General features: G+C 35.3%; 1 protein-coding gene across 3 annotated transcripts in view; it reads right to left on the bottom strand.

Annotated features, from left to right (window-relative positions):
- The window catches only part of TBCK (TBC1 domain containing kinase), a 224,137-nt gene that overhangs the window by 182,518 nt on the left and 25,773 nt on the right, over positions 1–15,846 (bottom strand). For 2 of the 3 annotated variants that reach the window (XM_058721731.1, XM_058721729.1), the window contains exon 3: positions 13,198–13,270. In XM_058721731.1, coding sequence (XP_058577714.1) covers positions 13,198–13,270 — 73 coding nt within the window. Of the gene's footprint in view, positions 1–7,133; positions 7,255–13,197; positions 13,271–15,846 lie in introns of those variants that run through there. The other variant, XM_058721732.1, reaches the window with a different exon arrangement.

Here is a 15,846-nt window from a genome sequence, read left to right as displayed (position 1 = left end):
AAAAAGACCTAAGGACATTCACAACTTTAGTTATCAAAGCCAAAACCTGGAAATATCTCAGGAGTTCATAAACAGAACACTGCTAAACTAACTGTGGCATATTCATAAGCTGGAATACACCTCAGCAATAAAAAGAAATAGGTTATAATACATGAAGCTACATGAATGATTCTCAGAAACACTAGGGTATGTGAAAGAAGCCTTACATAAAAGAGTATATACTGTACAATTATAATTGTATGAGGTGCTTGAATAAACAAAACTAATTTAGGGTGAAAAAATCAGAAAAGTGGTTGCCTCTGGGAGTTGGGTTGGGGAGAACAGTAAACATTTACTTGGAAGGGGTATGAAGGAAATTTCTAGGATGATGGTGGTGATCTAATCTTGATGTGTAGTTGGGTTACACAGGTGTATACATTTGTCAAAATTCATCAAATGACGTACAAGTTTTTGTACTTTCACAGAATGTAAAGTTTACCTAAAAAAAACAAACAAACATGATGAATTCTAGTTAATGATATAAATGCTGAACCATTTAGGAATGGAATGTGTTCCTATCTGCAACTTACTTTGAAATGCATCAAAACAATAAGATGGGTTAATAAGCAGATTGCAGTATAGATAGATACATGATAAAGCAAAAATTGGGCAAATGTTAATTGTAGAATATAGGTATATTGTCCAATTCTTTTAACTTCGCTATGTTTTGATTTTTTTTATAATAAAATGCTAGCCAAGAAAATAAGGTAATATAAAGATATTAAAAAAAATTTCATGTTTATTTATTTTTGAGAGAGAGAGACACACAGCGTGAGTGGGGGAGGAGCAGAGAGAGAGGGAGACACAGAATCCAAAGCAGGCTCTGGACTCCGAGCTGTCAGCACAGAGCCCGACGCGGGCTCGAACTCACAGACCGCAAGATCGTGACCTGAGCCGAAGTCAGATAACCGACTGAGCCACCCAGGCGCCCCTATAAAGATATTTTTAGATAATCACAATTTGTGAGAATTTGTACACTTCAGACATATACTAAAAGAAATTTTAAAGAAAGTTTTTCAGGCTGAAGAAAAATAATACCAGATAAAAACCTGATTCAAACAAAGGAATAAAGAGCTCAGGATATGGCAAATACATGGTTAAATGTAAAATAATTTTTCCTTATTTCTTAAGGTCTTTAAAGAAATCATTTAACGCAAAACATAAGAATATAAAACCAGATTTATAACACATGTAGAAGTACATATAAATTGCACAAAGAATGACAATAATACCAAAGGATAGGAGAAGGGTGAGCACAAGTTTATTGTCTAAGATTCCTACCTTGTATGCGAATTGCCATAATATTAATTAATTCATGGAACATGGATAAATAAAAAATGCATATTGTAATCTCTACCACAATCACATATGTTTATTATATATACAAAACCAAACACAAAATTAAACAAAAATCCCTGTGAGTCTCTGATTCCAAGTGCTTATTTAATTGTAGTTCTTTCATATATTGACACCTTATAACTTATCAACTTCGGAGTTTCTGCTTTTCAAACATTTCCCAGTAGGAAACTGTACTGATTAAATTCATTATTATTTCATCCCTTTTTTGTGTCTTACAAGTATAGACTACAGAATAAAATTGAAAAAGTTCCCTTACAGTGCAACTCCCAAACACAGATTTCCCGAGTTAGCTTGCTAGAGTGTTCTCTTCTCACTTGCTGAAGGAATTGATTTGTTTAATAGTAGGCAAAACAAAGAGTAAACGAAAAAACACTGACAGTTGGCCATTGAGGTTACACACAGGTGATTTCTTTTAAATAGAAAGTTTTCATAGGTGCAAATGATTTCCAACACAGATGACTCCTACCATTCTCAGATCATTCTGCTATTTAAAAAACAATTAGTCTTTCAAAAGTATATAATTTCTTTTCTTGCAAGTAAAATTAGGGTATTCAGATATTTCACCTTTTCTTTTCAATGTGTTAAAATAAGTGAATGATTCTTAGAATGTAAACACCTAGTACTTTCCATTCCTTTTCACAATGATCCTATCCATTTAAAGCAAAGCATAGAAGAAATATATCTTCCTCTACCAGTAATTTAACCTCTTATGTCAGATAATTGCAAATAAGCTGTCCATTGGCTAAATTTAGATTATCACTTTGTTTTGTTTGGATCATGATGTTTAAATTTTTTTTAATGTTTATTTATTTTGAGAGACAGAGAGAGAGAGAGAGAGAGAGAGAGAGAAAGAGAGTGTGTGCGTGCCAGCAGGAAGAGGGGCAGAGAAAGAGGGAGAGAAAGAATCCCAAGGTGGCTCTGTGCTCCCGGATGTGGGGCTTGAACTCACGAACTGTGAGATCATGACCTGAGCCGAAATCAAGAGCCAGACACTTAACTGACTGAGCCACCCAGGTGCCTGAATGTTTAAATTTTTTTTAATTACTTGGAAATGTTTAAAAATTCAGAGATTTCACGTAAGATTTGGAAATTATGAGTTCCTTTGAAAATTTGAAAGAGATGGTATAATAGGACATTTTCTCACATGGCAACAACACCTGCAGCTGAATATTAGCTGCCTCTTTTCAGTGTGTTACCTGCTTTCCAGTTTAACCCAGTTTCAGCCCAGTACACTTCACTCACTTAAATTACCTACTTGGACTCAAAGAGTTTGTAATTTGTTACATAGATTCCTCATCCCCAAACCAGTCTCCCTTCTCTCTCCAGAGCTTACTAATCTTGCCTGCCTCTCTCTCCCCCTCTCTCAATACAGTTCATCTAATATACCACAAAAACTTTCAACTGAGGATGCAAAAAAGTGTCTCTAATGGAAAATAACAGTTCAGCATTCAGTATCAACATATTTACACGTTCTCTGATCATTCTTTTTATATATGGGCACACCCAATAGGAATTTTTTTTTTAAAAATAAATACAGGGTTCATTTTACTCTTGACTATTAGGCTAGAAAATAGCATAACATAAAGTTTGAATTTAAACTTTATTAAATTTTGACTATTTTTTCTGAATATAACTGGCAACTTGAGTGACTCAGAAATATTTCTTTCATCAAGAAAACAGGTTAAACATGTTTGTAATTGTTGAGAGGATTAACATTGCTTAATTACTTCTTTCTTTAGAAATTGAGGTATAATCAATAAAATAAAATTAAGATTTAAGTGAGGAGGAATAAACTTCAATATTTACCTGTGTAAAGAATATAGTAGGCAGGATCCTCCCAAGATTCTTGTCACTAGTATGGGTAGTACTGTGAAGGGGCTTGGCAGATGGAATCAGACCACTAATTAGTTAACCCTAAAATAAAGACAGTACCTTGAATTATCTAGGTGGATCTAATGCAATCATAGAAGCCCTTAAAAGCAGAAGAGTCTATCAAAGAGAATGGCAGAAGACAAGACAGGAGAGGTCAGAGATTCAAAGCATCAGGATTAGACCTGTTGTAACAAACTTTGAAGATGGAAGAAATGGGGCCACGAGCCAGGGAATGTTGTTGGTTGCCTCTAAAAGCTAAGAACAATTCCTGGCCAACAGTCAGTATGGAAATGGGTATCTCAGTCCAACAACTTTTTAGAACTAAATTCTACCAACAAATGGAGTAAGCCTGGAAATGAATTCTCCCCTAGTGCCTCCAAAGGAAATATAGCCCTGCTGACACCTTGGTTTTGGCTTTATTAGACCTGAAACAGGGGGCTTTTGGGTAGCTCAGTCGGTTAAGCATCTGACTCTTGATTACAGTGCAGGACATGGGTTCATGGGATCAAGCCCCATGTGGGCCTCTGCACTGACAGCACGGAGTCTGCTTGTGATTCTCTCTCTCCCACTCTCTGCCCCTCTCCTGTTTGTGCACTTACTCATGTGCTCTCTCTCTCACTCTCTGAAAATAATGTTTACTTATTACAAAATAAGTAAACATTAAGGAAAAAATTTAAAGGGGAGCCTGGGTGGCTCAGTCGGTTAAGCGTCTGATTTCGGCTCAGGTCATGATCTCACAGTTTGTGAGTTCAGGCCTTGCGTCGGGCTCTGTGCTGACAGCTCAGAGCCTGGAGACTGCTTCGGATTCTGTGTGTGTGTCTCTCTCTGCCCCTCCCCAACTCATGCTCTGTCTCCCTCTCTCTCTCAAAAATAAATAAATGTTAAAAAAAAATTAAAAGAAAAAGACCTGAAGCAGAAAAACCAGCCAAGTCCAATAGACTCCTTACCTACAGAACTGTAAGAAAATAAACTTGTGTGTGTTTAAGCTGCTATATTTGTGTCAATATGTTACAACAGCAATAGAAAGCTAGTACATCACTGATGGAGAAAAAAAAAAAGGCTTTTTCCACAAACCAGACTGAAAAAGATCAGCAACTATTAGTTTACAAAGTCATAACATAACATACGTCATGAATTGCTGCAAGTGGCTATAAAATCTGCTTTAATACCTCTTCAAAAAAGAATCTCATCAGTCTCTTTGTGCATTCCCCCCAAAGTGCCTGTTTTCCTGACTGGCCTATTGTGGGCTTCTGGGAATTGTGCTTTTGGAAATGTTCTAACTGATAAGAGTGTTTTGACCATTTGAGGCCCTGAACCACTCAAGTTTGTCTAGATAGTTTATACAAACAATATGATTTATATGGAACACCTGCTTTCCTTCTGGAGGTCGAGAGCATCAGTAACTGCAGTCAATCACACAGGTACTATGTGCCTTTGTGACCAAACCCTAATTATCCTCCACTTCTAGACTCAGACAAGCTTCTCTAATGGGCAACACGTGGCACATGTCACAATTTTTGGCTAGAAGAATTAAGTACATGCTCTACAACTCTTCCAGGAGAGGACTCTGGAAAACTTGTGGCTGCTTTCCTCCATTCTTTGCCCCTTTATTTTTTCTTTATTGACATTGTTTTGTCTCCTTTTGCTGTAATGAAGTGAGTATAATGTAACCACTGAGTATATGACTTCTGAGTCCTGTGAGTGCTTCCAGTGAGTCACTGAAGCTGGGGGTGGTCTTGGTGACCCTGACACACCACAGTTCCCACCATCTCAGCCGCAATGACTAATATAAAAAAGAACACCATATAACACTTCCTAGAAGACTAAAAAATTTTCTCCAATATTTTCCCAATAACCAAACTGAAGTAGGTAGAATTTTAATATGGTTGCCAAGATCCCTGCTCCTTGACTTATACCCTGCATGATCCCCAGGGCTATGAATATGATGGATTTTACGCCCATGATCAAGCTGTGATATGGCACAATTGACTTTAAGAAAGGGAGAAAGGGAGATTGTCTGGTTGAGCCTCACCTTATCACATGAGTCCTTGAAATCTGGATGTAGAGGTTAGAGGCAGAGGAACTAAGAAAGATTCCAGGCATGAGTGGGATATGATTAGGGAGATTCTCCATTTTTGGCTTCAGAGATGGAGAGGGCCATATGACCAGGAGTGCAAATGCCTTCCAGAGGCTGAGAGCAGCCCTTGGTTGATAGTAATCAAGAAAATAGAAACATCAGTCCTACCATGGGAAGGAACTGGATTCTGCCAACACCCTAAAATGAGTTTAGAAGTAGATTCTTCCCCAGAGCTGCGAGGAAGGAAATGAACAATTTGTGTACTCATTCTATTTTTAAAAAAAAAATATTTCCAAGAAAATAATTTTAAAAATCACCAAGATAACGTTTGAATCAGACTCACCAAAACTCATTTGTGTGGGAAAGAAAATTATGGCACATGATTAAAAGATAATAGGAAAATATAATTCAGACTGCATGACTAAACAAAAACATAGTTCATTAAATTGTTCATTTACAACAATTTAACTATATGGAAACTCTTATGCTAACAATTTTAGAGGCAGAAAAATAAAAAAAAATACAGTATAGATGTCAAAAAATATATGGTTAGGGAAGGCAAATCATAGCTTGCTTAATTCTATAATTGTAGGCAAACAGCTAAAAGGGAAAAGGCACCTTACAACTGGAGAGATACAATGTGATAAAGAAATTTGGAGTAGGGAAATAAAATATTTGCTTTGGTTCAGTGGTATGGCATATAGAGAGAAGCAAGTAACTTAAAGAAGTGCTATACATTGTGCCAAAGATTGGAGATACAGTTTTGAACAAAAAGACACCTCAGTCTTCATGTTGTATTTCATTTCTCTGGCACTCCATCTCCTCAACTATATATCAGTAACAATAAAAACTACTTGCATAATTTAGACACTATTTGGAAATAATATAGAGAGTTTGATTGAAGTCAGATCCTATGCCTACAAAACACTCCCCCCGCCACACACAAAAATGGAGAGCCACCAAATGTCTGTAAGCAGGGAATTAATATTAAAAATATTAATATGGCAGCAGACAATACTAATGGAGTATATTAAAGACTAATGCAGGAAGACCAGTTAGGAGAATGTTGTAATGCAATAATCAAGCAGTTTGTTAATGAGGCCTGAACTAAAGAATGTAAAAAACAGTAGAGATGTGAGAAACACCACCAAGGTTATATTAATGATACTTGACGGCTAACAGGATATAGGGTACCAGAGAGGGAGAAGCACAGGATAACTGCAAGATTCCCAGCGTGAGTGAAGAGCATCTTTTGGTATTATTTCCCATCCTTACACAAAACAAGTACAATAGAAAGAAAAATATATATCAGTTATATAAATCCCTAAGTTATTTGACTACATGGTAATAATTTCAAATGCATTTTGAAACTAGGGACCTTGAAGGGAAGGAAAAAAAAAGTATGAGAGCCTTAACTTCCACTATCAGGTTATTTTTTTCTAAAATAAGACAATATACTATCCATTTCTGAAGACTATGACCTGTGCTCATTATCCATCGTGGACTGCACTCTAGAACGTGTCCAAAATTCTTTGGGGTATCTAATTCAGTGAGTAGGCAACCTTTTAATAGGGGCAAATAAAACTTACTCATCCGAGTAAGTCAGATCATGTTTTCCATCAAGCTAGTGAACAGCTGCAGACATTGCCTGCTTCCCATCAAAGTCTCCATGTATAACCATGTATAACCTCTGCTATGCTGATGGTTCTCTGGTAAATTTTCAAAACCATAACCCTAAAAACATATGACAAACATTTTATTAAAGAAACATGCTTGCACTACTCACCCCGCCTTCACTTGCAAATTTAAGGACAATGCAGAAACTTTGCTCCAAGTACCAAAACTCTGCTGAATATCTCTGAACTATACTCGCTGACACTGTTACAGATGAAGCAAAAGTACATGCCCTGAAGAACATGAACACAAAAGGGAAATACTTTCCAAATAGCAGCTAGACTTAAAAGGCAAACCATTTCCTCATGCTTGCTTTAATAGGAATGATGAAGGTATGTCTCTCTTTTTAACATTCTTGGAAAATATTTCAGAAAGGAGTTGAGATTTAAATTTCCCCACTTTTCAGTATCTTGAATCTGGCTTCAGGGTAGCAATTAAATAGATTCACAGGCACCAAATATGAGATGACTTCAAACAAACATTCCAAATGCTGTACTTGGTTTCTTGAAACCTACTGGTTATAGGAGTTTAATTGAATTCCATGCCTTTATGTTTCCAACAGATAATTTTTATCATTTAACTGAAACTGGAGAGAAATATTGGCAGATTGAACCCTGGCACAAGTAACATATAAAAGCCACTGAGAAGAGAGCAGCATTCTCCAAAAATTAATTCCTCAAATTCAAGCTCGAATAAACTATACAGAAAATGGTGAGTTTTCTCTTTCAAACCAGATCAGCAAACTATCTGTACAAATAACATTAATTTATAAGAGACTGACTTGACAACACCTCCAGGTCATAGAGCAAAATTATTATTTTCTGTTTGGATAACACAAATTCTCAAAAGAGTTTTAGGGCCATTAAGAATGATTAAAAAAAAAAAAAAAGATGCTTGGTTTTCCAGTGGGATCTGAGGCCTTAAAATAGTCTTAAGTTATAATATACTTATTTTTTTTCTTTTCTTTTCTTCTCTTTTTAAAAAGTATTTTGGTGTTTTGTGTTATTTTATTTTTAAAGTTTATTTATTTTGAGAGAGACACAGTGAGTATGAGCAGCGGAGGGGCAAAGAGAGACAAAGAATCCCAAGCAGGCTCCGCACTGTCAGCACAGACCTGATGTGGGGCTTGATCTCATGAACCCTGAGATCATGACCTTAGCTGAAATCAAGAATTGGACACTTAACCAACTGAGCCACCCAGGTGCCACTGTTTTTTTTTTATTTTAGAGAGAGAGAGTGAGAGAGTGTGTGCGTGAGCAGGGGAGAGAGGCAGAGAGAGGAGAAGAGAGAGAATCTTAAGGAAGCTCTGCACTGAGCACAGAGCCTGAGCTGGGCTAGATCCCATGTCCCTGGGATCATGACCTGAGCTGAAATCAAGAATTGGACACTCATCCTAGTGAGCCACCCAGGTGCCCCAAGTTATAATATATTTGTAATATGAATTACTACTATAATGTTTTAGTATAATATCACTTAGTTCAATGATATTAAATGTGTTATGAAAAAAGTGAGTCAACTGACATAAGACATGTCTCTAAGTTCTAGTTTTCACTCCCCTATCCCCCATTTCACCAATTTTACAAAAGAGTTAAATTTTTCTTCAAAATATAAACCCAGTAAGATATATGCCTTGGATGATGTTTAAGTTTAGACAATGACCTACAAATAACTACCAGACAACTGGCAGCTTATAGTTCTGCAACAGTTAGAGACAGATGGACAAGTAAAAATCCTGGGTCTCAAATTGCAAGCCCATCTAAATAGATTTCCTGTTTACTTTGCATCAGCCTTTCTTACAGGTGCAGGGTGCTTACTTTTGGCAGTAGGGGAAATTTATATGATTTATAAGCCATAAGGACATCTTCTCACTTTCCATAAACAGGTTACAGAATTAATTAAAATTGCAGCACAGCAACTCTGCACATGAAATCTGCTGTTATTGGAGACTAATGTAATCCAAATATGTGGAAAGTCAAATAGTTTTCAACAAAGTTAATTTAGATGGATGGATCAGATAACAACTTGGAACTGAACCTGAAAGAATCATGTCTACTCAAAGGCAGTAAGTGCTGAATGTTTTACTCCAAAATGAATGAGGAAAATACTGAATTTTAGTCTGTTACCAGAATGATTAGAACATAGTACTTTAGTTACAAAACTGTTTAAATATATCTTACTTGAAGAAATTGCAAAGATCCATAAAAACTACTATATATTCTACTTTACATAAGTGAAAATGACTATTAGAAATGTAAATGAGGGGCGCCTGGGTGGCTCAGTTGGTTAAGTGTCCAACTTCAGCTCAGGTCATGATCTTGCAGTTGGTGAGCTTGTGAGTTCAAGCCTGGCATCCGGCTCTGTGCTGACAGCTTGGAGCCTGGAGCCTGGAGCCTGGAGCCTGCTTTGGATTCTGTGTCTCCCTCTCTCTCTCTGCCCCTTTCCTGCTCATGCTCTGTCTCTCTCAAAAATAAATAAACATTAAAAAAAAAAAAAAGAAATGTAAATGGTATGAAAGACAACATGAAATCTGCATAAATGCTATTCATGTTTATCTACTCAAAGAATATGCCTCTATCTGTAACATTTTATCCTCATGAAGACATACAAACGCATTGAAGAAAGGTGGCTTCTTTACACCTTTGTACTGTTAAAACTCCTAGTGTTCAGTGCTATCAGATTTGTCTCTAAAACAATGATAAAAGCTGATGAGTATAGAAAAGTAAAACTTTCCACAAGTTAATGGATTTAATCTTATTGGCAAAGCAATATCAATTATATCCTTTTACAGTACAATTGAAAGTAAAAAAAAAAAAGAAAAAAAACAGTGAAAGGACAGAGCAGGAGGTAAAATGAAATTTATCTAAGGCACCAGCTTCTCTTTTCTGTCTTAGACTTTTTAGTAAGTAAAGGAATAACAAGTAGGAACAGAGAAAGAAAATTCAATATCAGAAGGAACAGTCTACAGTTACTACTACCCTGATGACCAGAGAATTAATCTAGTTGTAGCTTACAGAGTCCTCCAGAATGACTGGGAGCATAAGCCCATGGATAACATCAATTTTCAGAATGTAGATCAATTATGATCTTAATAACTTTCTTCATGTCCATGAAGACCTTGGTCCACCTTTAGTACTCTGATTCCCTTAATACTCTACCTTCTCTTCATGGTATAAACTCTTCCTTTTTTCTGTCTCATGTAGCCTAAATGAATACTGAATAATTTTAAGAAATTAATTTTTAACTTATTTTTCAGTTAATGTTAATGTTGGTTTAGTATTTCCCTCCTGTTTTTTTTTAATTACATGTATGATCTCCAAGACTTCTATGACAGCCAGCTTCTAAGAAGATGCCCAAGGATCGATCACTGATGTTTAAGATTCATATTCTTATGTAGTCCCCTCCCATACTGAATAGAATGGCTGACTTCTGTATTCAATTGACTATTTCAGAAATGATGGTGTGTGGTTACTGAGGCTAGGTCATAAAAGGAATAGAAACTTAGAGAAGTCAACCCCATACTGTAAGGATAGACAAACACCAGTGGCAAGGCCCTCAAAATAAAGAAGAATTAAAGTCTACTGTCAACAACTGGCACCAAATGAGTGAGTTATCTTAGAAACAGATCATCTAGCCTGTCAACCTTTCAGATGATTATAGCTCCAGTTTATATATGGACTGCAACCAACCTCATGAGATCCTGAATTAAAACCATCTAGCTAATTCATTCCTGAATTCTTGACCCTGAGAAATTATATGAAAGGATAGAAGTTTATTGTTTTTAAACCACTAAGTGTTGAGGTACTGGTTAAGCAGCAACAACTAATTCACACTATTTCTTCTTATAGAAACAAAGAAATACAAACAGGTATGCCATTGGATCAAGCACCTTCATTAACAACATAATATTGTTGCTATATAAGGGATTTAGAATTCAAGCCAAGTAAATAATGGAACAAGTTTTTGTTTTTTTTGTTTTTTTTTAAAAATGAGGCATAATTTACATAGTTGAGATGCACACATCTGAAGTGTATATTTCAGTGAACTTTAAGTTTTGCAAGAAAATGCACCACATAAGTAATACCTTGATCAAGATGTAAAAAAATTCCATTACTCCAGATAGTTTCCTTGTCAAGGCTATTTTGAATCAGTTCCTACATTGTCCCTTCTCCCAACCAGAGTTGAGTACTGTTTTTATATCTATCACCATAAGTTCTGATCATTCTAGAACTGGCTTCTTTTGCTCAGCATATTTTTAAGGCTCATCATGTTGTATATAGCAATAGTTCATTCCTTTTTATTTTTGATTAAAATAACATGACTCATTCTTCCATTGATGGACACTTCAGTTCTTCCCAGTCAGGGGCTACTATGAATAATGTTTCTGGAAACATTGTTGTGCAGATATTTTAGTGAATATGTATTTCTCCTTTCTCTTGGTTAAATACCAAAGCAGGGCTAGGATTAGAGTGAGGTAAATGAGGTACCTTGGAGACAAAAGTTAAGAAGGTCCTCTACCAAGGAGTGGAATTGCTGAATCATAAGACTTTCGTTTCTATAACAATTTGCCTTTTAAAATATAGCACTGAAATTTTACACTTAGATTTGTCATGAAATCTACCATTTAAATAAAGGGCATTGGTAGGTTATTATATTAGCATAAGAAAAAATAAATATACTTCCAAAGGCAGTAGATCAATATATTACTATCAAACTTAATACATATTAAATAAAATATAAAGTTAAGAATAATTTCCCCTAGAATGATCCCTAGATCAACTAAAACTCCTTGTTTTATCGATAAGAAATATGATTAAAAGAATCGTCCAAGGCTGCCCAGCTAGTTAGTGGCTTTTTTATCATACATAATACATTGTGCATCATTATACAAAGTTAACCCAGGCTCAGTTATATATTTCCGAGGTAAAGACATGGCTACAATTAGTTTTAATCTTTATACAAATTTAAGCCAAGCGGATTTAAAATAAAGTGTTGTTTTGGTTTTTTTTTTTCATAAAGATGTGACTACAATTTGTTTTCAATTTTGATGTCAACTAGTTTTCACAGAGAATACTTTTTAACATCAGTGGCTATAAATTAAAGGATAAGTTTAAACTGGCAAACAGAATAAGATGTTCTTAAAAACACAAAATCAAAGACTATGACATGTAAAAATCATAATTATAAAAACATATTCATTAAATAAGGCTAAGCTACTTCTAAATATATACAAAAGTCACTTTTAGTACCTATGGTCAGATTAGACTCTTCCAAAGAAGTAAGGCAATGGTATACTTGGTATGTGCATTCTTTCATTCTAGAGAACACTTAAAATCAAATCATTTAAAGGATCAAGGAAAGTATTTTATTCAATTTATTTGTTATACTTTTATTAAATAACTACCATCTAGCAAGATACACATTTTTTTCCTCCCTTGAAAAAAATTTGTTTCATCTAGGATATAGCAGTGATTTAAAAGTATTAATCAAGAATAAGAATATTTCTTCAAAAGAGGATGGATAATTACAATCCTACAAAGACTTACGGCAAACATTTTTCATTGGCTTAATACAACTTTAAAGTAATATTTCCCATGATTTTAAGATAATTTCAGAAAAATGTGTGAAGAAATTCACTTAGTAGTATATTTGTAATAATATATATACCACATACGCTTCTTCCCAGAAATGTCTGAGACAGAAAGTAACTACTGAACCACTGAATTAATGTAATTTAACCTATATCATTAGATTCCACCCAAGCTATGATTATTCTCTCTCCACTCAACATGGTCTTTCCTTAACACAACTTACTATGTCCCTAGGAATACCAGTTAGAAGTTACCAAGTACTACTCATAGGAAAATACTCTTAATCTCACCTACAGAAATGCTTAGTACTGAAAACATTTCAAATTTTCATATATATCTTTTTTAGGAATTTTTTTGCTAAGTACTCTGGAGAATGCCTAGCTCATAAAAACTGGACACTGGACAATGTCAACATTGAATTTTTGTGAGGCCTGTGAATTAAATTTCCTAAAATAAAATTTGCACCTGGATTTTATCATTAAACAAGTAACAAAAGAAATAAAAACTCTGCAGTTTCTAGTTAAAATGCCTTTTTTTTTTTTTTCCAATTTCTGCTGTTCACTTAATTATCCTGATATAACACGGTACCTCATGGGTTTCCTCTCTCGAAGCAAGTCTTCTAGACTCCGTTCACAGTGTTCAGCTACCACCACCAGTCTCTCTGAGTAAAACAAAGTAAATCCACTTTATATTTGATTTAAAAAATGTTTAATAACAAAATAATATAGCCCATTAAAAATATTAACTTACAGTGTTAATAGTATTTCAAGAGTTTTTCAAACTCTGTATTAACCACATAGTTACCAAGTATATAAAAGAGAATAAATATGCAATAAAACATCACACTAAATAACAATTTCATGTCATCTTGTATTTTTGTCTAGAGTTTCTCCCATGCGCATCAGGAAAAACAGATGGAAAGTTTTACTTTTGGAAGAAAGAAGTGACCCTTCTTCTGACACAGACTAGGAAAAGGAAAATCTTGGATGAAGATATAAAGAAATTTTGAAGTGAAAGGGAAATTGGGAGCTAGGGACAAATTGTCTTGGCAGTCTGGTTCAAACACAAGGTTTTGAAACTGAGTTTAGAAACTTGAGAAAAGCAGAAATGTTCTGAATCATGACTATGAAGAAAGAACAGAAAATTGATGTGGGATTATTTGTAACATCATGGGGCCTGCTAAGATTAAGTAATAATATAAAATTTTGGTGGGCACAATCAATATTATGATGTAATTTTTATTTTCCAACAGATTAAGAATACGATAGCACAGTTCTGAGGGTCAATCTATATATATTTTTTTTCATCACTTATCCCTAATGACTAACACATTGTCTGACACATTTTTTTTTTTAAATGAATGAATGTAAGAGGAGTGAGAGAAAAGTACAACTGGTTTTACAAGTGGTTGGGAACTTCTAAAGTTATTTCAGGAGAGATCAAGGGCTTAAAAGAAATTGGGGTTCTGTGACTATCTATGCAAAAAGGGTTAGATAAGGAAGAAAGTTAACACAAAATATAGATGGCAGACTAGGATGAAACAAAGAAGTAAGAGCACAAACAGATTGAGAATAGTGACCACTGCAAAGAGGTTTGATGAAAATGAAAAGTAGTTAAGGTAGAAAAAATGAAATAGCAGATGGGAAAGGAGAATTTCAGAACAGGAGATCTAGCATGAGGAACAACTCTCAGTAACAACCGGTTCAAAATATGGGCTTGCATGTGGGAGTAGAGATGAAGGACAATGGTATACAGGCAGTCATGCGAGGTATGAGGGCAGTATATCACAGGGGTCAAGTTTCAGAAGCTGAAGCTGTTGGAAGTGGTGGCATTATACAGAATGATCAGAAACAGAAAAACTACAAATGCTCTATATGAAAGCTATCACTGTCAGATGAAAGACTCCAAGTGATCTAAATAGGGACTTACAGACAATTAAATTGAAAAGAACATTTAACGAGGGGGAGAAAAGGAAAAAGAGAATGAAAAAGAAAAACAGTTCAGTCAAAAAAGTAAGCAAAGTTGAACCTGAAGCAATTTAGTACAACTATGAAATTCTAAGAGGAAAAAACAAATAATACTATCAGAAAAACCAAATGGGAAGCTGCTGCATTCCTTTGCTTTCATCTGACAACATTTTGTCATTTTTCCTAACACCTACCCCGCTGCCTGTCCTCAGTCTCCTCTGTACAATGGCACCTGTTCTACCCTAACTGAAATGCTTCCAGTTCCTCCACCTTTGATTCTGGATCTTCATACTGTGTTTTCTCATTTACTCCCAGGGCTAAAAAATTGGCAAGTTTTATTTCAAGTCCAGAACTCCTTTCTGCATTGCAGGCTTTTATAGATAATTTCTCACTTTAACACAAAAGTCACCTCAAACTTGACAGAACTCAAATTGAGCTTATCCTTTGCTTCCTAAGTCTCTTCCCTTGAGTGCTATCAGAAAACTAGTAACACCATCCTGCCTGCTGCTTCGGCTAGAAACTTAGGAGTAATCTCCCTTTCTCAAATCCAAACAAAAAGCCCTGCTATTTCTATCTCCCAAATATTTCCAGGGTCCATGGTTTGCTCCATCCACCACAATGTGGGTCGAAGCCAGTATCCTCTCATTCGATCATTGCAATAATCTCTTAATTGATCTCACGTTAATTCTTCTTACCCTCCATCATATTTTCATACTAAAGTCTAAGTGATAAAATAATAATAAATCTGAATATATAACTCCCTCTCTACCTTCATCTTTTGTTACTTTGGCTCATCAACTTCCAGTTGTGCTGGCCTTCTTGCCCCCATCTTGAAGTACTAGCCTGAAATGATCTTCCCCATTTCTTCTCCCAGCTAACTCCTATCAAGAAACATAGTGGTTAAGAGCACAAACTCATCTGTTTAAGCTCAAATCCCAGGCTGACTACTCATTGGCTCTGTGACCTTGGAGAAATTTGCTACTCTCTCTCTGTGTCACAGTTACGTTTTCTATAAAATGAGGGAAAAAAACAGCACCTACCTCATAGAGTTGTTAGGTTGAAATAACTTAATACATAATAAGGGTCAAGAATAGTGCCTGGCATATAGCAATCACTATCTAAATGCTAGCTATTATTATTATCATTATTATTATTATTATTATTATTATTATTTGTTGCTTAGTTAAATGTGACTTCCTTAAGGAACACTTTTCTGGTGCCCCCAGATCAATTTGCTCCTCCTATAATATAATCAACTCTATACTGTACT

The sequence above is a fragment of the Neofelis nebulosa genome, chromosome 3 (assembly GCF_028018385.1).
Source record: "Neofelis nebulosa isolate mNeoNeb1 chromosome 3, mNeoNeb1.pri, whole genome shotgun sequence".
Taxonomy (NCBI): Eukaryota; Metazoa; Chordata; class Mammalia; order Carnivora; family Felidae; genus Neofelis; species Neofelis nebulosa.
The sequence above is the reverse complement of the archived record's forward strand: the minus strand, read 5'-3'. Positions and strand labels throughout refer to the sequence as shown.